This window comes from Sinohyriopsis cumingii, chromosome 16 (assembly GCF_028554795.1).
Source record: "Sinohyriopsis cumingii isolate HCF-2022 chromosome 16, ASM2855479v2, whole genome shotgun sequence".
In the NCBI taxonomy this organism is placed as follows: Eukaryota; Metazoa; Mollusca; class Bivalvia; order Unionida; family Unionidae; genus Sinohyriopsis; species Sinohyriopsis cumingii.
Window position 1 is genome coordinate 19,253,804 of NC_142976.1, and position 25,916 is coordinate 19,279,719.

At 34.0% G+C, this 25,916-nt stretch overlaps 1 protein-coding gene across 6 annotated transcripts in view; it reads left to right on the forward strand.

The window, feature by feature from the left end:
- Positions 1-25,916, forward strand: part of LOC149780025 (uncharacterized) — an 86,352-nt gene that overhangs the window by 15,715 nt on the left and 44,721 nt on the right. For 3 of the 6 annotated variants that reach the window (XM_089936773.1, XM_089936775.1, XM_089936774.1), the window contains exons 3-8: positions 2,193-2,372; positions 11,569-11,663; positions 14,205-14,375; positions 16,196-16,407; positions 20,760-20,907; positions 25,375-25,394. In XM_089936773.1, coding sequence (XP_089792899.1) covers positions 2,193-2,372; positions 11,569-11,663; positions 14,205-14,375; positions 16,196-16,407; positions 20,760-20,907; positions 25,375-25,394 — 826 coding nt within the window. The remainder of the gene's footprint in view (positions 1-2,192; positions 2,373-11,568; positions 11,664-14,204; positions 14,376-16,195; positions 16,408-20,759; positions 20,908-25,374; positions 25,395-25,916) is intronic. The other 3 variants (XM_089936776.1, XM_089936777.1, XM_089936778.1) reach the window with 3 other exon arrangements.

Genomic DNA, 25,916 nt, shown 5'->3' on the forward strand with positions numbered 1-25,916 from the left:
TTCTGACTGACTCCATAGTGGCTATCACAAAATCTTTTTATCACCACTCTTCCACAGATGGTAGCATTGTCATGGCAGTTTCAACATGAACATTTCTTGCAATATGTAATTAATGGGAAATAAAAATGGTATAGAGCTGAGCAGCAGAAAGATCCACATAAACTGGATCTAAACAACTTTGCAGTCAGTGGTTATTGCTTGCATTTTTATGTTTATTGAACATATGTATACAACAGCTTGTACACAAATGAACTTTATATTTTGTTAGATCATAATAAATTAGCTGAGTCAGTACTTGGACATTAGTTTTAAGGTCAGAGGTTTTAACTCCGGGTGTTAAGCCACATTAAATTATTAGTAGATTTTATTAAACCCAGTTTGCAGATATATCTGAAAAATATTCTGGTTGATGTCAGTTCAGTTGGGTATTTTTGTTGTAAATAATATTATTTATATATTTATCCAAATATAGCATAGTTTTCTTTTTCAGAGAGAGGTTTAGCAAATGTTTAATCAATGATATCAGGTTTAAAGTCTAAAGTCCAGAGCAATTTTTCTCACTTTTTTGTACTGTACTTAGGTCTATTGTGAAGATATTAACATGAAATGCAAGAATATGTATTTGTGACCAGATTTAATACTCATCAGCTATAAAGATTAAAATGACAGAAGAAAGATGCTTCTTATGGATTCCTGTTTAGTTGTTCAGCTAGTAAAGTTTCAGTCCCTAGGAAGGACTTTTGCCTGGTTAGACCGATAGATTAGTCTCCTACCTAATATTGGTATGTTGTGTGAGGGTCTGATATTACCTATTCTTAAAATCAAGCAATACTTGCAGACAGATTTGTCTCCAACATATGTACATTGTAGACATTTGCCAGTATTTCTTATGGCTCTTGTTATGTTTGGTTGAAAGGGCCTTTTGGCAATTTGTACAGGATATTTCTGTATTAAATCTGTTATTTGACAAATAGTAAACCTACACGGAATAACACAACCCTACCTCCTGTTGCCATGTCAAATTAATGTCACATCAGCAGAAATCAGCCGTTTCATTAAACTCGAGGAACCAATAATATGTAACTTTGCTCATTCAAAATGCCATAGACACTTGAGTTCCGTGTCAAAAACAACCATATTATGTGTGCAAACCTGTCTGAAAAGTTGCTCAATTTTAAGAATAGGTAATATCATATAATCATATTTCAAAGCATTCAACATGCCCGTGCATGTTTGAGGACTGATTTATTGGATTGCTCTCTGATTTTTTTGCAGAGGCAAATTATTTCTGCACTCTTAAGTTTCTAATGACATTCTATAAGCTTGTCCATATCTGCTCATTGAAAGGTTGGCCCATATTGCTTGTTGAAAGGTTGGCCCATATTGCTCATTGAAAGGTTGGCCTATATTGCAAACTGGCCTTAACAGAACTTTTTATCTATGACCAAAATGTGTACACATGGCAGATCAGGATACTTTTTCAGGACAAAAAGATTTGGATTCAAGTCCTGCTCTTGTCTAGAAAATAGAAAGCTGTATGTTTAACTTAACACATTGTCTCACCAGTGAAAGCAAATCCAGTGACGCCTTGGCAGGGTCTATTCTAGGACATGTAATATCAGGATATACTCAAATTTCTAAACAAATTGTGACAATAAAGATCAACCAATTGAAAGAAAATTGCATTTTTTTTTTCAAGCCCAACTTATATTTCTTCATTAAATCTGTTCTATATTCAGAAAATTCCCCCTTTCTTTCAAATGGAAAGGGGGAATTCCCACCTCTCACCCCCGATAATTTTAATTTCTAGAATAGACCCTTGACTCTGTCACAGTAAACCTTGTTCAGATTTATTTGAACCATGGAAACCTGGGCAGCTATGTTTTTCAAATTATGAATTTATATTTTGTAAATTTACACATTTTATATCTTCCACATGATTTCTGTAATAAAGAGAGAATGTAACTGTCCCTGTATCTTCAAAAGGGCTGCCCCTTGAAAAGAAATTGTTCAAATGTCTCCCCCCCCCCCTTTAATCATTCATGATGTGAGCATCAGCTCAATCATATGCCCTGCACACTTCTGCAGGTGAGAAAAAATGTTACTGCCTTTGCTGATTGATCCAGCCAGTAAGGTGAGCAGTGTATGGTATTTCCACTGTTTCAGTTGCATTCTGTTTATCCTGCTTTTAGTCCTTGAGTAACCATGGCAGTGGGATAACATCTGGGTTTGAGGCAGTTGCCATGAAAACCAAGTATAAACAATATGGTGGAACAACAAAGTTAGGCAGTGATTTGGATGATGATGGCGATGAAGACTTGGATTCTGTTTCATCTGAGGAGATGGGCTTTGGGATTCTCAAAGCCTATGATGTATGTATCAAAATCAAATCATAATGTAACTTTTTCAAAGCCAGGCATTCAGGCATTACACTCCCCTGACATAAACTATATGTACCTAGTCCTTACTAATGTCTTTTCACATTTACACAATCTTTCGTCTGTACACTATGTTCTGTTCGTTTTTTGTCAAAGACTTTTATTTAGTCATAGAGTTCATAACACTAAACTTCTAGCATGTGAGACTATATTTTGCGTGTAACTTCCTGATTGGAAACCTTTTCCTCTTGTTTCTGTTCACTTCGAATTGCTGTTGTTGTCTTCATATTTTACTTTTCAAAGAAATCCATGGACCCAGTGGCACAGAGGAGGAATTGGTTCAGATATGCTTTTCATTAAACATGGATATGATGTCTGCTACATATAGATTTGTTAATAAGATTGAGATGTACCACAAATCTGAATTGGATATTTGCTATGAATTGTTACAAGGTGTGTTACTATTGACCTAGATTAAAGCTGATTTTGATGAGGTTTAGATCTGCTGTTCATCTGATCTACAGTTGCATTTGTCCTATCAGAGTGTGACAGACCCATTTAGTTAATGATCAGTGTGCGACAGACCTCTTTAGTTAATGATCAGTGTGCGACAGACCCATTTTGTTAATAATCATTGTGACAATATTTTTCAAATTTGTAATAATTCAATAGTACCTAATTTTTTTGGATACTGAGTACTGTTATATTATTTGACCGAGTGGGAAAGAAAATTCAAGTTGGAAAGTAACATACGTTTAACTCTTACTCAAACCAGGAGATTGGATAGGTGACTGTCAGACCTTGAAACTTCATTGAGTGGACAAATTGTAGTCCAAGCTCCTTAGGGCTGCCCAGCTTTTTGTTTTTATCTGTGTACTGGTCTTGATTTGTATTCCTATGAGCAATCAACATATTCTTGCTACTCTGTTGCCTTATGTAACAAATGTATAGCCATTACTAGTATGCGAAAATGAAATACTTTAAGTGCATTATATATTTAGAAAGTAATCTACTGTCTTTCTTATGTATAAGCCATCATATTTTCAAGCCTGAGACCTATTACTTTGTTGCCAGTACCATTGTTTTGACTCTACTACACATTCACTAGAAGGAAGTGCCGGTCTTTAAAGAAAACTTCAGAACATTATTGTAACTGTTCATTATTGGCATACAAGGGGTACTTGGGAGACTGAATTGTCTAAGGCAATTGCCTTTAGAGATCGCTCACAAATCTAACCTCTGATTTTGAATCTTGGCTTGAGCAACATGGGTATCATAGAAAGCTTGCCAGTAGCTTCCTGTGTGTAGATGTTTCTTCCTCTGCCGAAGATATACTAGCTGCCATGTATAACCTGTGCTGAAAAATGGCTTTAAACCAAGAGCAGTCTTCTACTTGTGGCAGATACTGTTATGGTTTGAACAGATCCACAGTAGGTCTTAAACATTGAATCCCACAACCTTCGTTGTCAGATCAATACAATAGATGTCATATCTATACAACAGATTTTTTTCCTGTTCTAAAGTAATAAGTGTTGAGGGAGTGTAAATGCCAGTTCTGAATGGTTTTGATAAAGGCTGTTTTGGGTTTGCATCCCATATAGGTAGCAGTTAAGTGTGATTGCTGTGCTAGTTAACCTACATATATCATGTACATTTCTCAGTACTAACACACTTTTGTAGCAGGGTCACTTTTGCTTTCAACTAATGGCATACTCTCACTGTATATTTGCCATAAGTAGCTTTAATCTGAAGTACTGCAATCTTGCATGTTGCAACATTTCAAAAAAATTTCTTTCAGCTAAAAAGGTACATAGACTGTAAACCACAAGAAAAAATGTGTAGTAAGGGTTAGCTTCACTCATTAATTTAAATGTCAGTGTCTGTATGACATTCAAAAGAAGTGTCAGGGATACACTGTCAGTCCATCTGTCTATCCTTTGTCCATTTTTCATGCCCTCTTCTACTCCTGATCATGGGGTGATGGTGGTCATACTTACATAAAATGCCTCCTTTACAGCCCAGCCAGAGTGCATTAATGTATACCCTATATATTCCCTTGTAGTGTCAAGGTGTAAGTGGAAAATGTATTTCTGGGTCCACCCCCAGGGACCTCATGGAAGAGTCACAGTTAAAATGTTATCATATTTTAAAGCATGGGAACTTTACTCCAAAAGTGATGTAAATTATAAATGCATTTGACATTTACCTTGGGCCTCATTCCTACCCACCCCAGTGACTTATCTGCCGAGTCAATACTTCAAAACTGTTGAATTCCTCGTCCTATAACAAGATAAAAACACCTGGACATGAAATACCTTGACATGAAAGGGCAAATTTATCTATGCAACCCCAAAGACTTAGCCCCTTGGTCAAAACTTGAAATCCCAACTCAATAACCATATAAACACTTGCTTGTCATGATAAGACAAATTTATATATGCAACCCGAAGGACTTAACCCCTTGGTCATAACTGGGAAACTTTTGAGATCCCTGTCAGTCATCTGGCAGAGGTCAGTTCATACTTTCTGAGAGAAATGACAAAGCTTTTTTGCACACTTTGGTATCTGATACTTCAGTTTTAAGCCACCAATAAAAGTTGCAGGGTACTTTATAATCTAATTGTCCATATGGTTCGATATAAGTTTATCTTTCTGCCTAATTGCTTATGACATGTTCTTGGGGATCAGTTTTTCTAAACAAGGTTGCAATGTGTAGTAAATATGGCTGACTTATTGGAACCTTTGCTAGCAAAGATGCCAACAGAGACCAGGGGAGTAATGTAGACAATGTTGTCCCTCAGTTTAGAAATGACCAAGGGAGTAATATAGACAATGTTGTCCCTCAGTTTAGAAATGACCAAGGGAGTAATATAGACAATGTTGTCCCTCAGTTTAGAAATGACCAAAGCAGTAATATAGACCATGTTGTCCCTCAGTTTTGAAATGACCAAAGGAGTAATATAGACAATGTTGTCCCTCAGTTTTGAAATGACGAAGGGAGTAATATAGACAATGTTGTCCCTCAGTTTAGAAATGACCAAGGGAGTAATATAGACAGTGTTGTCCCTCAGTTTAGAAATGACCAAGGGAGTAATATAGACAATGTTGTCCCTCAGTTTAGAAATGACCAAAGGAGTAATATAGACAATATTGTCCCTCAGTTTTGAAATGACCAAAGAAGTAATATAGACAATGTTGTCCCTCAGTTTTGAAATGACCAAAGGAGTAATATAGACAATGGTGTCCCTCAGTTTAGAAATGACCAAGGGAGTAATATAGACAACGTTGTCCCTCAGTTTAGAAATGACCGCACTGTTTCTCCGAAAGTGCCATATGAAACATCTTTGTTGCACACAAAGTTGATTTTATTTTAACTAATGAGCATTTTATGAATACCAATTTCTTTCCATATCATGTACTTAGAAATGGATGAATTATGTACATTTGTAATTGATCTATGGCTAATAATAGAAGAAACTGCATTCTATTGCAATTTTTGCCAATAAATGATTAGTTTTAACCTTAAAAATGTTATTATCTAGCTTCTTCAAGTGCCTCCATAGGGACAGTACACCCTGACTGATGTGATGATCAAAGACCAACACTGATATATCCATATTTTACTACAATTTAAAATATTTTCTGCTATATTTCATTTTTGTTTTTTAACTGGTAAGAAGATTTCATGTGTTGTTCACTATAATTTCATTAGTTGAAAATGATTAAATTTGAAGGACATTTTTCCAGGTTATAAAGTGAGTACATGTTCAGGATGGACCTTTTCATGCCCTCCAGGGCAATCAACTTAATCCATAAGTGCATTCTTGTGCAGGATAAATTGTTCATTTGTTTCCACACAATTTGTAGGTTAAGCAGTGTCTTAAACTTATGTTCAGTGAGCGAATTTCAATGATTCAAGTTTGCATGTATTTGTCATTGTTTATAGATGATGCACGTTGATTTCAGCATAAATTGCTTCAGTGTCAAGGCCACAGATTTTGCATTTGCTTCCAATATCTGTACATGCTGCATGAAGAAGATAAAGGGTTCCAAATAAAATCTATATATAGAATACTGTTTATATTGAGATAGGTTTCTGTTCAAGTCTCTTGGTCCCATGGAAATAGATGTCTACCATGTGTGAGGTAAAGTTTCCCACATATTATTGTGGAATTAGTATTGCACATGGTAAACAAATTTCCATACAAATAGTTGACTTTGCTAGTGATAGTAGTTAAAACTTTTAATATTGCCCTTGATCATACAAAATGTCAAGTCAGTAATAATGTTATATGGTCTAACAATGGGAAATAATGTTTGTTGCATAATATTTTTAGTTTTACTGAAAATATATATACCAGACTTCACAAATATCCAACTGGGGTCCAGAGTAGCAGAGTGGTCTAAAGTGCTCTCCGTTATGGATCACTGCCATTCTTGTGGATCGGTGGTTCTTTCTGGGGTTTTCCCAGGTTCTTCTTCCATCATTAATACTGGCCGCCATGTATAGCCTATCGTGTGCTGAAAAATGGCATTAAACCCTACAACAACAACAACAGATATCCAACTATGAAAAACATAGACCCTGATCTGCTGTTTGCTGTGTCTCTAGGTTTTAAAGCAACAGAAAGAAGTGAAACCAACAGTTTAAGAAAAGTTAACATTTTATTCCAATAATTTACAAAGTGAAAATTTGAAAGACACATTATTGTGAATTAAATTCCAAATAATATTACATGAATTCCAATAGTCTTGAATGCCCTGATGTACCACAATGATGCAATCTAGAATGTTTTCGAATGAGTTCTCAATATCCCCAAAGTAGTGTAATTCTAAAGTCAGTGAGCACATGTAATATTACGACTCTATGGTCATAAACTAAGTAGTAGAAACAAGCAAAACCAACCAGTTTTGTAAAACTTGACAATTTAATTATCAGTGTTGTAAAATAAAAATTGAAGAGGAACTTACAGTATTATGAATTGAATCCAAAATAATCCTGAAAATAAATTTTAGATCTATGATTATATTGGTCCACCAGTAGTCCTGATGTGTCAAAACAACATTGTCCAGAACTCTTTTGAATAATTCACAGTAGTCCCAGAATAATATAGTCCAATGAGCACTTTATATCTTCACAGAATAACCCAAAAAAGTCTCTCTTCTCAAATTAAACACATCAGACACATCCACAGACTGATTTCAACATATGGAATAAGAATCTAAAATAGGAATGAATCCAAAATAGGAATGAATCTGATTGCTCAGTTCTCTTCTTATATATACCTTCATGAGTCTGTTATGACTATGTTGCAATATACCAAAAGAGATTTACTCATTCTAATATTTCAGAATAACTATTCATGTGACCCAACCCATCCAATGGAAATTAACTTAAATCTTCTAATACCCACCTGACCCTACTAGCCAATGAGAAATTACCCCAAAGTTGTCAACAGGTTTTATTATAATTAGAAACATGACAGCATATATTTATAGATCTAATGTAATCTACATTCTTAATATCTTAAATAGAATTCTATACATAAGTACAATAAAATTAGCTATCTAATATCTTGACTTCAGATGATGTTACAATTTATAGTCATGAATAAAAACTGCACATATTATTGACACAATCATGTACCAAGAGTTACAATGAATGTAAAAAAAAGTAATTCCTATTGAATTATTTATCTGAACATAACTATTTATATTCTGATCCAAATAGATTCCAACAGACTGGTCTAAAACAGGAATGCATTCTTTGTTTACCAAGTCCCAGTTTATTCACGTTTTTGCTTAATTTAGATTTGAGTCATTCTAATGAAAAAGTACAATAAAATTTGAAAAGCCTTTTTCAAGCATATTCCTAGCAGTACAATCTATAATCTTGAACAAAATTAAAGCTCACCATATCGATATATATATAACACTGTTGTATAATACATCAGCAGATTTGGGTTTATGTTGTTTGATTGTTCTCAGTGAGACAACGAAGCCTGTTTAATAATCGAAAGGTGAATGTCAGAGTGGTTTGCGTGCTTTACGTATCATTTCTAGTTGTCCTGTTTTCTTGTTATTGTGTATCTCAGTTTTCCTATAAGGCATGAGGTAAAACTTTTTACAGCTAGTTTAAAAAAAACATGAAAAGTCATAGCTGTTTCATCTTTAATATTTCTACAGGGATATGTTAGAAAAAGAAAAGAAATATAATTTTGTTTCTAGGGATGAGTAGCATAAAGTTTATGGTAGGTTTTATCTTTGCATTGGATTTCAGTTTTCTTGAACAGCTGACAAGGTCTGGTTTGAAGCTAGATAATTCTGTCATCAGCCTACTTGTGTTATATATATGACTTCTAATTTTTATATAGTTTTTTGCCCTAAATTGTAATGAGATAGCTTTGGTATATTTAAATAATTAACTAACAAAGAAATTATAAATAGTTCAATTAAAGATTGGCTTTTCTTATCAGAAACAGAACATCAAGATCTGACTGTGTAAAGCATGTGATGAACTATGATTGGAATCTTGTAATACCTTCACATGCATATACGAGGGTTCTATAATGTAGTGTAGTGTAATATATTGTAATATAGTGTAGTGTAATGTAATATAATGTAGTGTAATATAGTGTAGTGTAATGTAATGTAGTGTAATGTAATATAGTGTAGTGTAATGTAATTTAATGTAATGTAGTGTAATGTAATATAGTGTAGTGTAATGTAGTGAAGTGTAATGTAATGTAATCCAATGCACTCTAATGTAATGTAATAGCAAAGGCAGCAAGAGATAATAGAACCGATGAACAGACTTCAGAGTTATGTACATTTTTTAAAAAAATTGTATCGGATAATTCTTACCTATACTAGTACTGTATTACCTCACCTAGATACAGCTTTACCCACCTGTAAAATACTAATAACTATTGGAACATATGTGAATTTGGTAAGACATAGTACATGTACCTAAACAGTTCCATGATTTGCTAGCTAATTTCAGTCATTATTAGTCATCATTATTTGAATCAGTACACTTGTGAACCCTTTATTATTATGTAGATTTATACTAGCCATTAATTTTCTTGGAATGTGTATATACTTTACTGAGAATTAATGTTAAACCCATTTTCAAATGTCAGTATGATGTACTGTAATAAAATGAGTACAGATCATTATTTTTCTGTTTTGTGGGTTTTGACTACTTTTAACACAGTATATGCAATATTAGCCAGAAGAAATGGGAGCTAAGTGCCTTTTTCCATGGACACACCAAAGCAGCCAACATTGGCTGGCCTTGGCAGGTATTGAACTCATGACCCTTGGATTACTAGTCTGGCATTATACCAACTCATTTGCTTGACAAACAATTTAGCTTTTGGATCCAAATTCCTATGTATATGGAAGACGAAGAATCCTTCCTTTCTTCCTTCTTTCAACAAATCCTGTTAGAGATTACTTTACAATAACAACATTCACACATGGCGCACAAACTGATCTGAGAGGGAATGAAGATAAGCAGGCCCAATTTTTTTAAGTAGATCTGAAAAGAAGTTGTTTTCATTACATGCAAATAAGACTGGTGAATATTGGTGATCAGCTGGGTTGCTGGAATACATATTGAAGGGTGAACTTGACCTAAGACAATCTGACATAGCATGGTGTTAGCTTCTCAACTTTACAAAGGTGACATCATCAAATCTTTGTGCCAACTTTCAGCTAAAATTAGCTCACCCACAGATTTTGCCGATCAGCATCAGATTAATTCATACACATTGACAAATGGCAGGTTTCTCAGTTCTAGAGAGAAAATACATGGTTGATAATGTGATGAAATGATGATATCTTTGTTTATTGCTACCCAACAATGTTTAGGACCAACATATTTCAGTATTAAGTAATATTCAGATGATTTGGCATTTTGCACATAGCAGCAGCATTGGGGTTTTAAAGTAAATTGTTTGTAATATGGTACAAACACAAGTGGTTGTACAGATCACAGGAGATCATGTTTATTTTTGATTATCTGCATCTAATACTATACTCCTAAAATGTTCCTGAGTCACTATTGTGGCCTTGTCATTTTGACATTTGTTTTGCTGAGATCAGCAAAAGAATAATTTTGCAAGAACATTCTTTCCAATTTAATGGCTAGTAACATTTTGTTTTACTGTCTACTGTCTACTAATGTAAATTTACATAGAAGTACAAATACATGTGTTAAAAATATGAGTATAAACACTTATACACTTAACTTTAAATATCAATAGAACCAAGATCTATATATTGTTAAGACAAAAGGTAGGCAATAATAAATGTACACATTATAACTAAGGGGACATAATTGCTAACCTTAGTAATCGAAAGCCTCTCCAATCCAACACTTTTACATTAAGTTTTGGTCTAGAAGGATAAATCACTATTGTTATATGTAAAACTTGTGTATCAATGTATTCCATATATAGTCACACAAAAAGTTGGGTCAAACTGCATAGACCCCTATGCCATTGCATAATTTTCTGTAGATCTGCATCTATGCAGTTATGTTATTTACTATTGGACCTGACTTCTAAGTGAGTATTCAGCATAAGTAATAAAAAAAAATTGCCACTCATTACAGTGATGTGCAAGATGATGAACATTATGATTTCATGTGTTATCATATCCCTGTATAGTAAATTTTAATACTGGTTTTTGTTGTTGTAGGGTTTAACGCCATTTTTCAGCACAAAAAGACTATACATTTCGGCCACTATAAATGGTGGAGGAAGAACCCGGGAAAACCCTGGAAAGAACTACCGACCCATGAGAAGCTACTGGCTAGCTTTTTCACATACCCACATTGGCCGAACCTGCAGTGATGACTGGGTATGGTGTACGATGCTGATCTTCTGATTTTGGTCTTGGATCACTGATCATAGGTGTGAAACACTGGTCTTCAAATCAGTGACTGAATTTTGACAAATGATCTAGGGGTACACTAATTTCCTTTTCTCACTATGGGGAATGGGCTTCGAGTTTTGAGGACTGGGTCAGTACCCCTCCCTCATCAGTGTTTCTGCTTCTTAGAACAGTAATTACTGTCCTGTTTTGAGTATTTGAAATTCAAGGAAAAACTTTAACTTTGGAATTGAGCCTCTGCCTGTCTCTTCTACCATTACATTATAACAAATTTTCTTTGCTTTTTCAGAATTCTTCATTTAAAGTTGATCTGGTGAAATATCAGGAGCTGAAAGAAATGTTCCCAACAGCTTCTAATGAAGAAGTTCGGAATGCACTCACAAAGTAAGTAATTAGTTGTACTCTTGTTTTCATTTTATGTAGATCGTCTGATGTTAATAAATAAATGTGTGATTTAGATTTTTAACATAGCTTTAACAGTTTTAGTCATATTGCTACAGTATCTGCATTGTGGCAGTTTATAGTGATGTCTAGCACTGGGGCGTCATGCCACAGACATGTAGCATGATGTTCCATCCAATCACATTGTCCTGACATCTGTCTGACCAGTCTTAACACATACCTCTTAATGCTGAGTTCCAGGTGAGAAAGCTGCTAGTACCATTTTTTATAAGTCTTTCATATAACTTGGCTGGAGTTCAAACCTACTATCTCCCTCTTCCAAGGCGGATGCTCTTACTCTTTTGGCCACTGGTGAGGTAAAAAAATAAATAAATATTGTACTCTTCCTAATTTTGATCAGAAAAATTGAATCCCTGCTGGTTCCTACCTACAGACTACATCTTCACATGTCACTAATGGTAACTTTAAGCTTAGTTTTGGTTCCCAATGATTCAGTTCCATTATGGCAATTAATGGACATAATTTCAGTAATTTCACATTGTTGACCAAATTGCTAGACTTATATAAATATATATTTGGATCTATGTTCTGGACAACAAAATATTTTGTTTGTAGTCACATCATTTTCTTAAAAATGATAATTGGGTCAAATTGTAACAAATTAATAACTAAGCAGTTACACAGTGATAATTGCAATGCCAGTAGCTTATAAAGGAAAGTAACATTTCCGTTGGTCAGAATGTTACCACATGATCAAAATGAATTACGTTTATTTCTGTATGAACTGTAAGGGGAACTACTTTTCTGATAATACCCACTTCTGTAAATAGAGTCACGTGTTCAGCATAAGATAAACACTTCCAGTAAGCATGAACGGAAAATAACATTCTAACAATTTTTAAAAAAATGATTGAATAAATTTAATCCGAAAGACTAAAGCAACCGATATTTCTCATCTTTTATGAATAAAAGCATTCTTCATTTGTTGAAATTTGTGAAAAATATATTACGATCCAGCAGGACAGTCCCAGGTGCTATAAATAGCTATGTAACAGAAAACCGCAAACATTTATTACTACGCTCAATTAAGATTTCTGTTTTTTTTAAATGATGTAAACAAAATGACATAACGAATAATTGAAATTTCAATTATAAGAGTTTAACGTTGTTTTTTCTGAGTTTATTGTGGTATAAGCTATCAATTGCTGACTCACACAGCTTACATAACGCCCTTCGGGCATTATTTGCTATGTGAGTCGGCAACTGATAGTTTACACCACGATAAACTCAGAAAAAACAAAGTTAAACTCTTAGTTCACTCAACATTTGGCTGCGTGTAGTATTTGTCATGTGGATTGAAACAGTGTTGTTGTGTTTAACACCATTTTTCAGCACAATATATATATATATATATATATATATATATGTACACACACACACACACACACACACACACACATACATACATGGCAGCCAGTGTAAATGGTTGAGGAAGAACCCGGGAAAACCCCGGAAAGAACCACCGACCCACGAGAAGCTTGGATTGAAAGGATCTACTTTGTAGAGTCGGCATAAAAATGGGAGGTCTACAGTAAAGTAAAAGTAAACAGGTGTCTAGTACCTGAGAAAATGTGTCACATAGACACGTATATTTGGGTTGCAAGTACTAAACAGGCTGGACTAGCAGATCTTATATATTGGATAGCACTGTATATATTTCATTATTGGAAACATGTTTACAAGTCCTTGGAAGATTGAAAAAATAAGTCACTGCTTTTCTCGTGTATTTTAAATTTTAATAAGAGAATAAGATTTACTAATACTTATATGTGAATTCCTTTATTTGTTTCACAGCATAACCTCTCTCTCTCTTTCATTAAATTTAGTATAATTATACTTTGTATATTTTGTGAAGCACCTAAATAGTCATTCATCTCACAATACATGCATCCGAATGTGTTTTAGTGGTTGAGTTATTGAATATTAAACAGCATTGTTTGCATCTTAAAAAGTGAATTCTGTACTGTAGATGAGCTGAGCTGAGGGGTAAGTTCCACACAGTGTAGTGGATGTCCATTTTATATAATTATATTGCTGCAACTTTCAAATTGAAGCAATAAAACTTTATCCATCCAATAGGTGAACCATGATGTAGACAATCTACAATGACCATTATATCCAGTCTGTGGAGGAAACAGCATGAACGGCTTAAGGTTCATGGGAATGTGGATTTTCCACAAAATGTAATAACCTGAACTTGATAGTTGCAATATAGGCCTAAGATAATTCATTTTGAATACTTTTGAGCAGCCATGATCACATTTGTCATGTTAGTTTAAACTTGAATTTGGGAATGAATTTAGCTGTAAAATCACTAATTGAAATAAATTACATGTACTCATCTAGAACACTGGTCGTAAATGTTTTGCATAGATGACAACATTTTCTTGTTCATTCATTATATTATCTTAATTAACAGCAGCATTTAATGTGCATGAGGAAGATATTTTAAACTTTTTACAGATATAAAAACAACATAAATACAGCCTCCATGCAGCTGACCATTCAGGGTCACAAGAAACATGAACATTCTGCAGTCCATCATCCTGCTCCTCAAGAAAAAGACATGTTGGAAAGGCTCAAAAAAATGTACCCAGCAGCAAATGCTGGCATCATCAGTGATGTACTGGCAACGTATGTGTAAAAACCAGAACTTGGCTTACTTACAGGCTATAACATTTTTTTTAGGTATAGATTTGGAGTTTAGCTCTTTTTTTTTTTACAATGTACATGTTCGAATTGCATATTTGATGTGGTTATAGAAGATATATCGAAGATATCTGCTGTATAAAATCAACACGTACTGTGCAGTTGGAAAGGATGTATCTTTACATTATTATGTTATCAATATGACATCACTCATTACTGGAGTTTTCTTAGAGCTCTGAACTCTAGTAGGGTTTGGATGTAAGATAATATGATTCTAGGTTCTATCTCATATTGATTAATAAATATCTACACTGTATACTATAAACAGTTGATAATCATAAGAACAATGCTAGTTGAGAAAGAAAATAATAGTCAGCAAAAAGGACATAACACTTTGGGAAATCATTAGCAGTTGTTGACCTGACTATGCAGGCTTGTCAGAATTTGAATGTAAGTCATTAATTTCATTTTGAAAAATGTTCATTTTCCAGTATGATGATTAATGGTTTGACAATTGTTTGAATCATCTTTGCAGACTTGATCAGAATTCCAATGAGTTCACAAATTTCATTGTGAAAAATATTCATTTTCCAGTATGATGTTTAATGGTTTGACAATCAGTTTGAATCATCTTTGCAGACTTGATCAGAATTCCAATGTGAGTTCACAAATTTCATTGTGAAAAAATTACCTCACCAGCATAGCATATATGCTCGCCTATAAATCGTGTCCAGTTACGAACAATATAGACCCTGATCTGCAATTTGCCAGCAAATCAGAGTCCACTTTGTTCCATTTAATTATCCTAACAACTGCATAGATCCAGGTCTGCCAGAGTGTTAAGTGATGACAGATCTGTGCTGTTTGCTGTGAGATCTTACTTTTGTTTTGAGTAGATACAATACTCTTTTCTCAGTGTATTTGATTAAAAAACTTGGTGATCTTTGGTGAATTTTTAAATACCCTCCTATCCCTTATGTTGAGGAGAATTGGTGACAAAGCTCTATTTTCAATATTTCTCAAAGTAATTAATGTCTCCTTGATTCTGAACAAGCTTTAAGGATAAATTATTTAGCATGGAATTGGGGATGGAAGGCAGCAACATTATGAACCAGAAAGCAAGTGAGTGTTGTAAAGTCCTTTTCGTGTTTGCTAACAAAATAAGTGCCTGTGCATGAATCCTCAACTTAAAGAATAATAGCAAGGCAAACGACTAATAATTATTGACAACTGCTGAAGATTAAAATAACTTGCATATATTTTGTATTGATTTTCGACTTCTGGTATCATTATCTATATCAGTACAGCAAAAGTATTATGTATCAATATGTCACTGACAGAGAAAGTGTGTGCAAAATAAGCACATTCCATTTTTATTAGAAGTTGAGGGGTAGTTTTGTTGAAGAAAGGTCTTTGTGACAGTAAATGAGTTAACAGTATGAATGCAACCTTATACTGATTATATCTCACCTGGGTTCCATTGTCATTGTTCTGCATCATCAGTAGTGTTTTCCGTTACAAATGTACCTTAACTCATTTATTTATATCACCATTGTCACCTAGCTTATTCCTCAACAAAACTGCTCTCTGCTTTGAACAAAAAGATGATGACATCAAATACTGGAATCTGCTTGTAAGCACATACAAGAAATTTGCTAAGTACCATTTCCTTTCTTGGTTGGCAGAAGCAACAGAAATTGTACAATTTATAGAAAAATTCATGTGTGGTTAGCTGCTTTCCTTGTGAACCACGAAAGGTTATTATTCACAATCACAGTTGAGACATTCGCCTTTTTTTATTATAGTTGCCATAATAATGAAAAGACTGCTCGGGCAAAGCTTGAATCTATTGGCTATAAGCCAGACTTTGGACAGAACCAGCAGGCTCAGGCAACGTCGCGGGGGGCATCCCCAGCAAAGCAGATGCAGACACAACCCACAACCCACCATACTAAGACAACCTCACCTAAGAAAGAAATGTCACCACCAAAACTGAGTGATAGAGAAAAGGAAAATGGTAAGTTTTGATCAAACATAAATTATTTGTCTCTTGCATACCATATATGGATTATTTTTTACAAACTGGTTATTTTTGTAAAACCAAACCAAACAGGACAAATTTTTCCATATTGATTTCAGTTTACACAGATCAGTCAGCCCCTTATAATGTTTAATGTCATTTAATTTTTGCCAAGCAAGTGCTTCATTTGCTGATACATATACATTTGCATAATGAGAGTTTGCTTCATTCCTTTGGTGCCATAAAGATTCTGCCAACCTGATCTCTGTACATGTTTAATTGTGATGTTGTATGCGGATTTTCTGACGTTCCTTATAAACCTTAAATGGCTTATTGTTTATGAATTTAACTGGGTCCGCATCTGTGTATGAATATTATTCAGTGCCGAGAAACCTCTTTCTGCTGTCTGAATGGGATGCATAGCTAGTTAGAACAAATTAGGAAACTATTCTTTATGGTTATGATTACAATTTGCCACATCCCTTAGATAATGTCTCATGGTTATCTCTGTCCTATAGTAAGATTTTTCACTAACATGCACTCCCTACTATGCCAGATTTCTTTTTCTGTTCCGTAATGTTGTATCAGGGTTTTAAGTCCATCTGTGCCTTTATCTGCTTATTTAGATATTGTATTATAATCAAATAGATATGCTTACTTTTAAAATTCTATTTAGATTCTTGTTTATTCAGTTTATCTCAATCCTTATATTCAGTTATCACAAAATCCCTCAATTCTAAATGCTTTGAAAAAATAATGAAAATTGTACTCAACTTATAAAATGCCTGTATTTAGGTTTGGTAATTTCGAAATACCACTGTACAGGGCGTTGACCAGCATGCTGTCTGCTTATTGACCTAACATGTATATTCCACTGGTTTTAATATGTACCGATAACAGCATTAAGTACTGTGATAATACAGCATTCCAGGCTACATCAAACTTGTACTCGACATCAATTTTGGGCACAAAATCACAAAGTCTTATTTCCAGTGACACTTTTCCAAAGTCCAGTAGACTGATATACTAAAAAAATCATCAGTATTTGCTGAATTAATTCGTCATCTGAAGACAAATTATGTTGGGATTCAGTCATTTTAGGTTTTCTAGTTGGCATTTATTTTAAACATGCATTTGTAAAACTTCTTGATGGATGTAAGGTTAAAAATAAAATAAAATGATTGTTCTAGGGCCCAGTGTATCAATCAAATTTAGTTTAAAAACTAATCATGGCCTGCCAAAGTATCCAGAGGTGTTAAGTATTTGTCAATCTAATAAAGGATGTTTTGCCATTTGCTATGACACCTCTGCCAGCAGCACAAACTACATTGTGACAAGCACTTTAAGGGTTACAAGTTTAATTATGCGCAAAGTACAGTTTAAATGCATGAATTTGAACTAATTGGTTATAGTTCGCAAGAGTCATTGCTCTGAAAGTGCAGAAGTTTTGTACAGATTTGGTGACATCCAGTCAGCAGTTCTAGCCCCTGTATGCTGATTCACTGTGAGTTGGACCACTAAATGGGTTAGATTCGATTTTAAATATATATCCTTTTTTTTCTTGGACAAGACCACCTCTGATTTTGTTGACACAACCTGCAACAGAAGTGATTTTCTCAACCAATCCTACACTGTCAGAATCAAAATATTTTAAAACAGAACCTCCTACAGAAGTATTTTTAAAATGCCATCCCTTTGGGGGATATATGTTTTACTGGAACATGCCTTACTTAGAATTTACATAAGATTGTCCTCTCCAGGTATATATTAATCTACCAGTTTTAAAAAAAAAATCAGAATAACAAACAAATTTCATGACAGGAGCCAATCTTTGAAATCTACTCATTGTTGTTCACAAAAGGAATAGGATGCCCCTTTTCTAACCCCATTTAATTAGCCTGTTAGTGATATTTTTGTAAACATGATCTAGCCATATTTGGGATTCAGCTTAAATTAGTAATATCTTTATTAATTGTCCAGCAAAGACAATCTATAACTTAGACAGAGAAAAGTCACTTTTATATAAGTGGTATTTGGGATATCCTATGACATGCCTGGCTGCCCTTGTCATAATTTTGTTGCTTTTTTCTAAAAAAATATATACATTAGTGATAGTGAGAAAATATGGTATGTGTTAATGATAAAAGCTGTTCCTAGCTATTTTATGAGAATGGGCAATGCTTTTTCCAGACCTTTTCTGTATAATCATACAAAAAAATATCTCATCCCACTTATTAATGGATAGATATTGTGGATAGAGTGTGCTTACCAAAGAACCAAGTGATTTTCAGCTGCAGGTTAATTGATCACATTATGATTGGCTAACAATACAGCTAAGCCACATGTTCATGAAGGTCACTTTCTTTTCTTGAGCATTATTTAAGAAGTGTTTGGTAGTTTCAGCAACTGTTTGCTGCGAGAATAAAGTTTATATTTTGCAATTTTTTATGTAAATAAATTAATTTATCGATTCCAGTGATGAACCTGTTTGAACAATGTTATAATTTGGTGCACAGGTGTGTATGCTAGTTGAATGAGCATGCACTGCTGGTCAGTTGTTTGTCCTGGATGGATGTTAAAGTTTTCAAAGTCAGCTTCAGCAACACAGTGTCTAGTATTCATGAGTGGATATTGACATAGCAGAATGAAAATAATTGTCAGAAAATATGCTGTGTCAGCATATCGAAAAATTATGAAAGAACTCCTGTGGAAAGCTTGTCCCACTGTTAACTTGACTGCACTCTAAATCATCAGTAAAATTTTCTTACTTGAAACGTTGCATAATGTATTATATTGGAGGGGCCAGATTGTAGCAGCACAAGTCCATTTATGACAATTGTGTGAAAATATCTGGTCATTGGAATGGTAAAGAAAAAAGTTTGTTATAAAGTTGACATTTCATTTTATTTTTATGTCTGGCAATGCATTATTTTCAGTTAACTGCAATAATCTTGTAAAACAATCTACACCACTCCCTCGATAACTTGTGCCCTGATAACTCGCGAACCCGCTTATAACACGGGTTCAGGCAAAGCTCCCATTTTTTATACCAGAAAATACCCTAAAAATGGATTCCTATTTGTTGAACATGAAGAAAATCATGATCAAAATTGGTTTTATCATTGAAAACGGTAGATAGGACCTGGAAATTATAATCAACACTTTGAAATATCAAATTTAAAAATAGGTCATAACATTTTTAACATTTTCTTTCCAAATGACATTCCTAGTAAACCGCAATTAACGATATTTAAGGAAGTCTCGTCAATGAAAATGTCACTTATGCCGAGTGGAGGCAGTACTTTAATAAATAAATAAATACAAATTAAAAAAAATTTATCAATTGAAATTTGTGTTCTAGTTCAATCTTTTAGTTCCTTTTAAGTGTAATCATCATAAATGCAGTGTGTCCTCTTGTAATTAAACATAAAATGCTTCAATCTACCATAATAGCTATGTCTGTGAGCATTTCTCTGAGAACCTAATTAAATGCCGACCATGTTTAAATAACTAACTTCCGGAAGCATTTGTTGTATTGTTGCACTGAAATAAAAGCTGGCCTCCTTTGTATTGCCACATTAATTATGTCTTTTGAATCAAATAAAGGAGGTGGAATAAACGAAAAGTTAAAAGGCACAAAAATCCTACAAACTTAAAATCTAGCGGCCCCGGGGTCGTATGTCGGGTGAACTCACTTCATTTGATCAATCGAACACTTATAAATGTTCTTGTGTATGTAACATAAACTATCTTAAATTAACTGATTCTTTCATAACTGTGATCAAAGATGACAAGGCAGCCAAGCAAAATGAATACTTCGTAAAAAAAAAAAAAGAGTTTGATTTCACAGATAAGGATCATTGTGGGCAAGCAAGTTTTAGAGAATTCTTGAACTGGTACTTAGAGATATCCTCAAGGATGATAATAAGTTTCATTATTACTTCCAATAAAATCATGACATCAGTATTGTACTAATTGAAAAATACAAAAATTGAGTTTCAACATAGACAATTATCTCACGAAAATAAATGTTATTTAAACAGAATAATGAACAACTTTATTAAAAAAAGCATGTTATTAAAAATTATTATCGATGTGATTGTAAAATGAGAATTCAGTCAATAAACAGCACAGTTTTTGGAGGTTCCTTGGTAACTCGCACCTTGCTTATAGTGTGTCTGTGGACCCCATTGTGCGCGAGTTATCGAGGGAGAGGTGTATTCGGTTAATGCATTGTTTATTCTGAAATGTGTGTCACTGATAAATAATAAAATTTGCATAAAAATATCAATGAAATGTCAGTATGGTGATTAAATATAATTTCTTTACCAATTTTTCTTCCATTTTAGCGACTCAGAAACTGAAAGCAACATTTCCAAATTATGATAAGACTGTGATTGAGATGGCACTGGATTCTTGTCAATACAATGAGAACAAGGCTCGAGAGCTGCTCACAAAATGGGAATCTGGCTCAAAGTCCAAATCCACCAGCAAAACGTAAGCAAATGATCCCTTACTATTTAACATCTTTCATGATATAACATGGGTTTTTCATAAATCATTTGAACTGATTTGTTGTAGGTTCACACATGCCCCCCCCCCCAAGAGAGGTATTAGTGTAATTTAATACTAATATAAGTGGCAAAAAATGTAATCTGAGCATAAAAAGAGCAATTTTTATATTACATGTCATAATTACAGAAAACTTATGAAAAACATACATATTTATTTTATTTAATGTACGATTAGTTTTGCTACTTACATGGATCTGCAGTTAAAATTTTTGTCACAAATCGGTTAACTCCGTATGGATTACTAGTTAAGACAAGAGTATAGACACAAAAGAAATTGATAAATTATTTATGCAAAACACTCACTTTAACTAGTCTACATGTTTACAGTAACGTTCGTGAATAGCTGTAAAGTCCACAAATGATGACTATTGTAGTATCATTGACCTGCCATGGTTCATCCCTTTACGATGATCCAGTGCAACTTGTTTTGAAGTTAACAAAATCCCTCTTCTGTAACAAATTTCAGTCATATAACATCCAACAGTCACATCGATACAGCCCATTTATGTTAATGATATGGGGCGCCATTTATTTTCAATTTAGACTGGTCCCGTTTGTATGTAGTATCAAAATAGAATGACTCTTTGACAAGTGGTATCGCATTCAAGAATCACATCTGTTGGAACTGTTTCATGTAAAATTAGTGCAAAAATTACAATATTTACATATTTACAGACTTGGTAAATTTTTATTAGATTTTTTTTTAGTGTTATTAAATAACAAAGATTTCCCATATATTTATTCATTGAAAGATTTTATTCTATATGGTTGTCCATTTCATTCATTTTTTCGATACATGGTTTTTTGAAATGCATGTTACAGTTAACCAAGTTTTTTGTTGCCTTTGCCATGACAGAAATATCTGTCTTGGGTTTCCCGCTAATAAAAAGAGAGTCTAGTAAACAAACATGTGAACTACAGGCACTTGATTCTGGGAGAAACAAATGTGTACACTCAGCAAAGAATTAATGAGTATACACATTTGTTCCCCACCACCCCACCAAATCAAGTGACTGTTATGTGAACAGCAGCAGCCCTGACTTGAACAGCTAATGCTCGCTCCAGGGCCACAGACTTGAGGCAAAAATGGAATTAGTTAAACTGGACATTTATATTGTGCTTTCTTTTATTTGAATTGTCGTACGTATTTTTTTTTAGTTGAATATTTATTATTCAGTACATACTGTCACTGTGGATGAAAGCTATTGGCCTAGATAATGTCTTGAGGATCTCAAAACAAGCACGTTTAAGTCGCGAGAAAAATGGTGTACTAACCATGGGCAGGCACGAAGTTAGGATGGTCAAGCTTTAAATATCAGCATTGATACCTAAATAGGTCGTGCGAGAAAGGAGAGAATTGTACTCCCTTGCATTATTATATAGTACATGTATGGCAAGTAAATTATAAATTGTAATCAACCATATGAGCCCCTGTGATGATGAATATATGCACACACAACACAAGCCTTGACCTGTAGTTGCTATTCTGTCTCGATCTGAACTTGGAATACTTTTTTTTAACAGGTACCCGGTTCTTTATTTTATTACCCGGCTTATTTTAACGGGTGGGTACCCAAGTACCCGGATATCCATTGACATCTTTACTCTTTATAACATAGTCCTTAATATAACATGTTCTCATAAAATTCACTATACAGCACCTTGATATAACACTTTTATGGTCATAGATCTCATGATAAAGCACTTCAGGATAACAATCTTTGATATAAGACTGGTTTTATTGTGGATCTCATTGTAGAACACCTATGTAACACAGTTCTTGATATAACTCTGGTATAACACTTGCATGGTCATGATGTATTGATAAAGCACCCCAATATAACACAGTCCTTGATACAAGATGGTTATTTCATGGATCTCAATGTAAAGCACCCCAACATAACACAGTCCTTGATATAACACTGGTAAGGACATTGATCTCACTTTAAAGCATCCCAGTATAACACAGTTGTTGATACAACTCTGGTATTGTCATGGATATCAATAAAAAGTACTTCACTATAAAGCACCTCAGCATAACACAGTCCTTGATATAACTAGTATAGTCATGGATATCAATAAAAAGTAATTCAGTATAACACATTCCTTGACATAACTGTTATATATATGGATCTCACTGTAAACCACCCCAGTATAACACAGTCATTGATATAATACTGGTATGGTTTTGGATATCATTATAAAACACCCCAGTATAACACAGTCCTTGATATAACTGTCATGGATCCCAATGTATTGAATGAATGAAATTTTTTCATATAGTGTATCTTGTTATTAAGGTGACATTGACTGTATGCACAAAGCTGTTTCAGAACTTGTCAACAATTGTCACTCTTTTTAAAATTTAATGTTGAAATGACATTAGCTGAATTATCAAGCATTGTATCCCAGTATTTAGTTTCTTGTCACTCATAATCCTGTAGATTTTTTTATGTTTATAAATATTCACTGAGGTATTTAGCTGATGAGGTTTCTTGTAAATGGCATTTCTCAGAATTGCTTGGTCACTAAGACACTTTGATTGAATTTCTTCACTATGTATTATATGTAGCAAGCACAATATCCATTCAGACAGGATAGCATTTGAAACCACTGGGATAGACGTGTATTGTATACACTGTCAGACCCAGAATTGTCATATTGTGATTTTATTTTTATTACCCCCTCCCCTGGCATGTTGTGAGAGGTGACTAATAAAGACAACCGCATGGCATCTGTGCTGTGATGACGTTCCTGTTCAGTTTATACAAAAATATTGATATTTTATTTTAAAGATTTTACTCCTTTTTTGCCTTGTTTATTTTTATAGCATCTTTTGATACATAAACTTACTTTGCACTATGTAGCCAGGATTGTGCTTATGTACCATTAAACGTTTACATATATGTTAAATGGTTGTGCAGAAAAAATATATATTGGTGTTTGTGTTTAGCTGTACCTTTGTGAGAATGTAACCCTATATCTGAAGTATTTAACCCTGTATGTATATATATATATATATATATGGAATTTTAATGCCAAGTCTGTTATGGTTGAGTTGTGATGGCTCAGTGGTTAACATGCCAGGTTCATGACTGAAAGGGTTCAGGTTCAGAACCTACCATCAGACTAGCCTGGGTCAGCTATCTTGGTCTGTTCTTGGGCAAGGCACTTTACTCCATTGCCTCAGCACTAAATAACTGACTTGTGTTGCTGTGCATTAGAACCCTACCAGACCATATGTCTACATATATAGAATCTTAATGCCTTGTGACTGATGTATGTAACCTATCATACAGAATCTTAATGCCTTGTGTCTGATGTATGTAACCGCCTTGTGACTGATGTATGTAACCTGTTACACAGAATCTTAATGCCATGTGACTGATGTATGTATACTGTTATTCAGAATCTTAATGCCTTGTGACTGATGTATGTAACCTGTCATACAGAATCTTAATGACATGTGACTGATGTATGTAACCTGTCATACAGAATCTTAATGCCTTGTGACTGATGTATGTAACCTGTCATACAGAATCTTAATGCCTTGTGACTGATGTATGTAACCTGTTATACAGAATCTTAATGCCTTGTGACTGATGTATGTAACCTGTCATACAGAATCTTAATGCCTTGTGACTGATTTATGTAACCTCTCATACAGAATCTTAATGCCATGTGACTTATGTATGTAAACTGTTATTCAGAATCTTAATGCCTTGTGACTGATGTATGTAACCTGTCATACAGAATCTTAATGCCTTGTGACTGATGTATGTAACCTGTCATACAGAATCTTAATGCCTTGTGACTGATGTATGTAACCTGTCATACAGAATCTTAATGCCTTGTGACTGATGTATGTAACCTGTCATACAGAATCTTAATGCCATGTGACTGATGTATGTAAACTGTTATGCAGAATCTTAATGCCTTGTGACTGATGTATGTAAACTGTTATACAGAATCTTAATGCCATGTGACTGATGTATGTAAACTGTTATTCAGAATCTTAATGTCTTGTGACTGATGTATGTAACCTGTCATACAGAATCTTAATGACATGTGACTGATGTATGTAACCTGTCATACAGAATCTTAATGCCTTGTGACTGATGTATGTAACCTGTCATACAGAATCTTAATGCCATGTGACTGATGTATGTAAACTGTTATACAGAATCTTAATGCCTTGTGATTGATGTATGTAAACTGTTATACAGAATCTTAATGCCTTTCACAGTGGGGGACACCATATTCTGCAAAATACCTGTTAATACTGACATTTTGTTGTTTTTTGGTTGTTTATCTTTATAAAGTTAGGTTCAAAGTTAGCTGTGTAAAATTTGCACTATTGTGTACTGAAATCATATTTTTTTTCTTTCAGTCAAAAAAGGGAATCATCTCGTAAGTATATTACTGCAAACTGCTGGTACTTTTACAGCTGATGGTTGATAATCTAACACCAGCATTTTTTCTGCTTATATAATGTTTATAATTTACTTTTCAAGTTATAAATATGACTTACCTGAGTAAATGCAGAATAATAACTTAAGATAGCAAGGTTTGGTAGGATTACACCATGTTTAGATAGTCTATTAGGAAATGCAGTAATGACTTGGATAAGCAAGTGCATGCATATGCACTATGACATATTTTAATTTTGTCACCTACTGAGACATATCCCTGCAATCAAACTTTTCATACACCCCAATCATTTGGAAGAACGGTGTTATTCTAATTACTGATCTAATCTTTTGTACCAGTCATTATACTGGAAAACTTAATACTTGAAGGTTTGTATAATTCATTTCCAAATTGGAATTGAGTTTCACAATAATAATAAAAAAATGCCAGTATAAACTCATCCCAAGTGTACTATTAGAAGTTCTTGCTCTACCATTTTCTTTATAACAAAAAGAACACTGG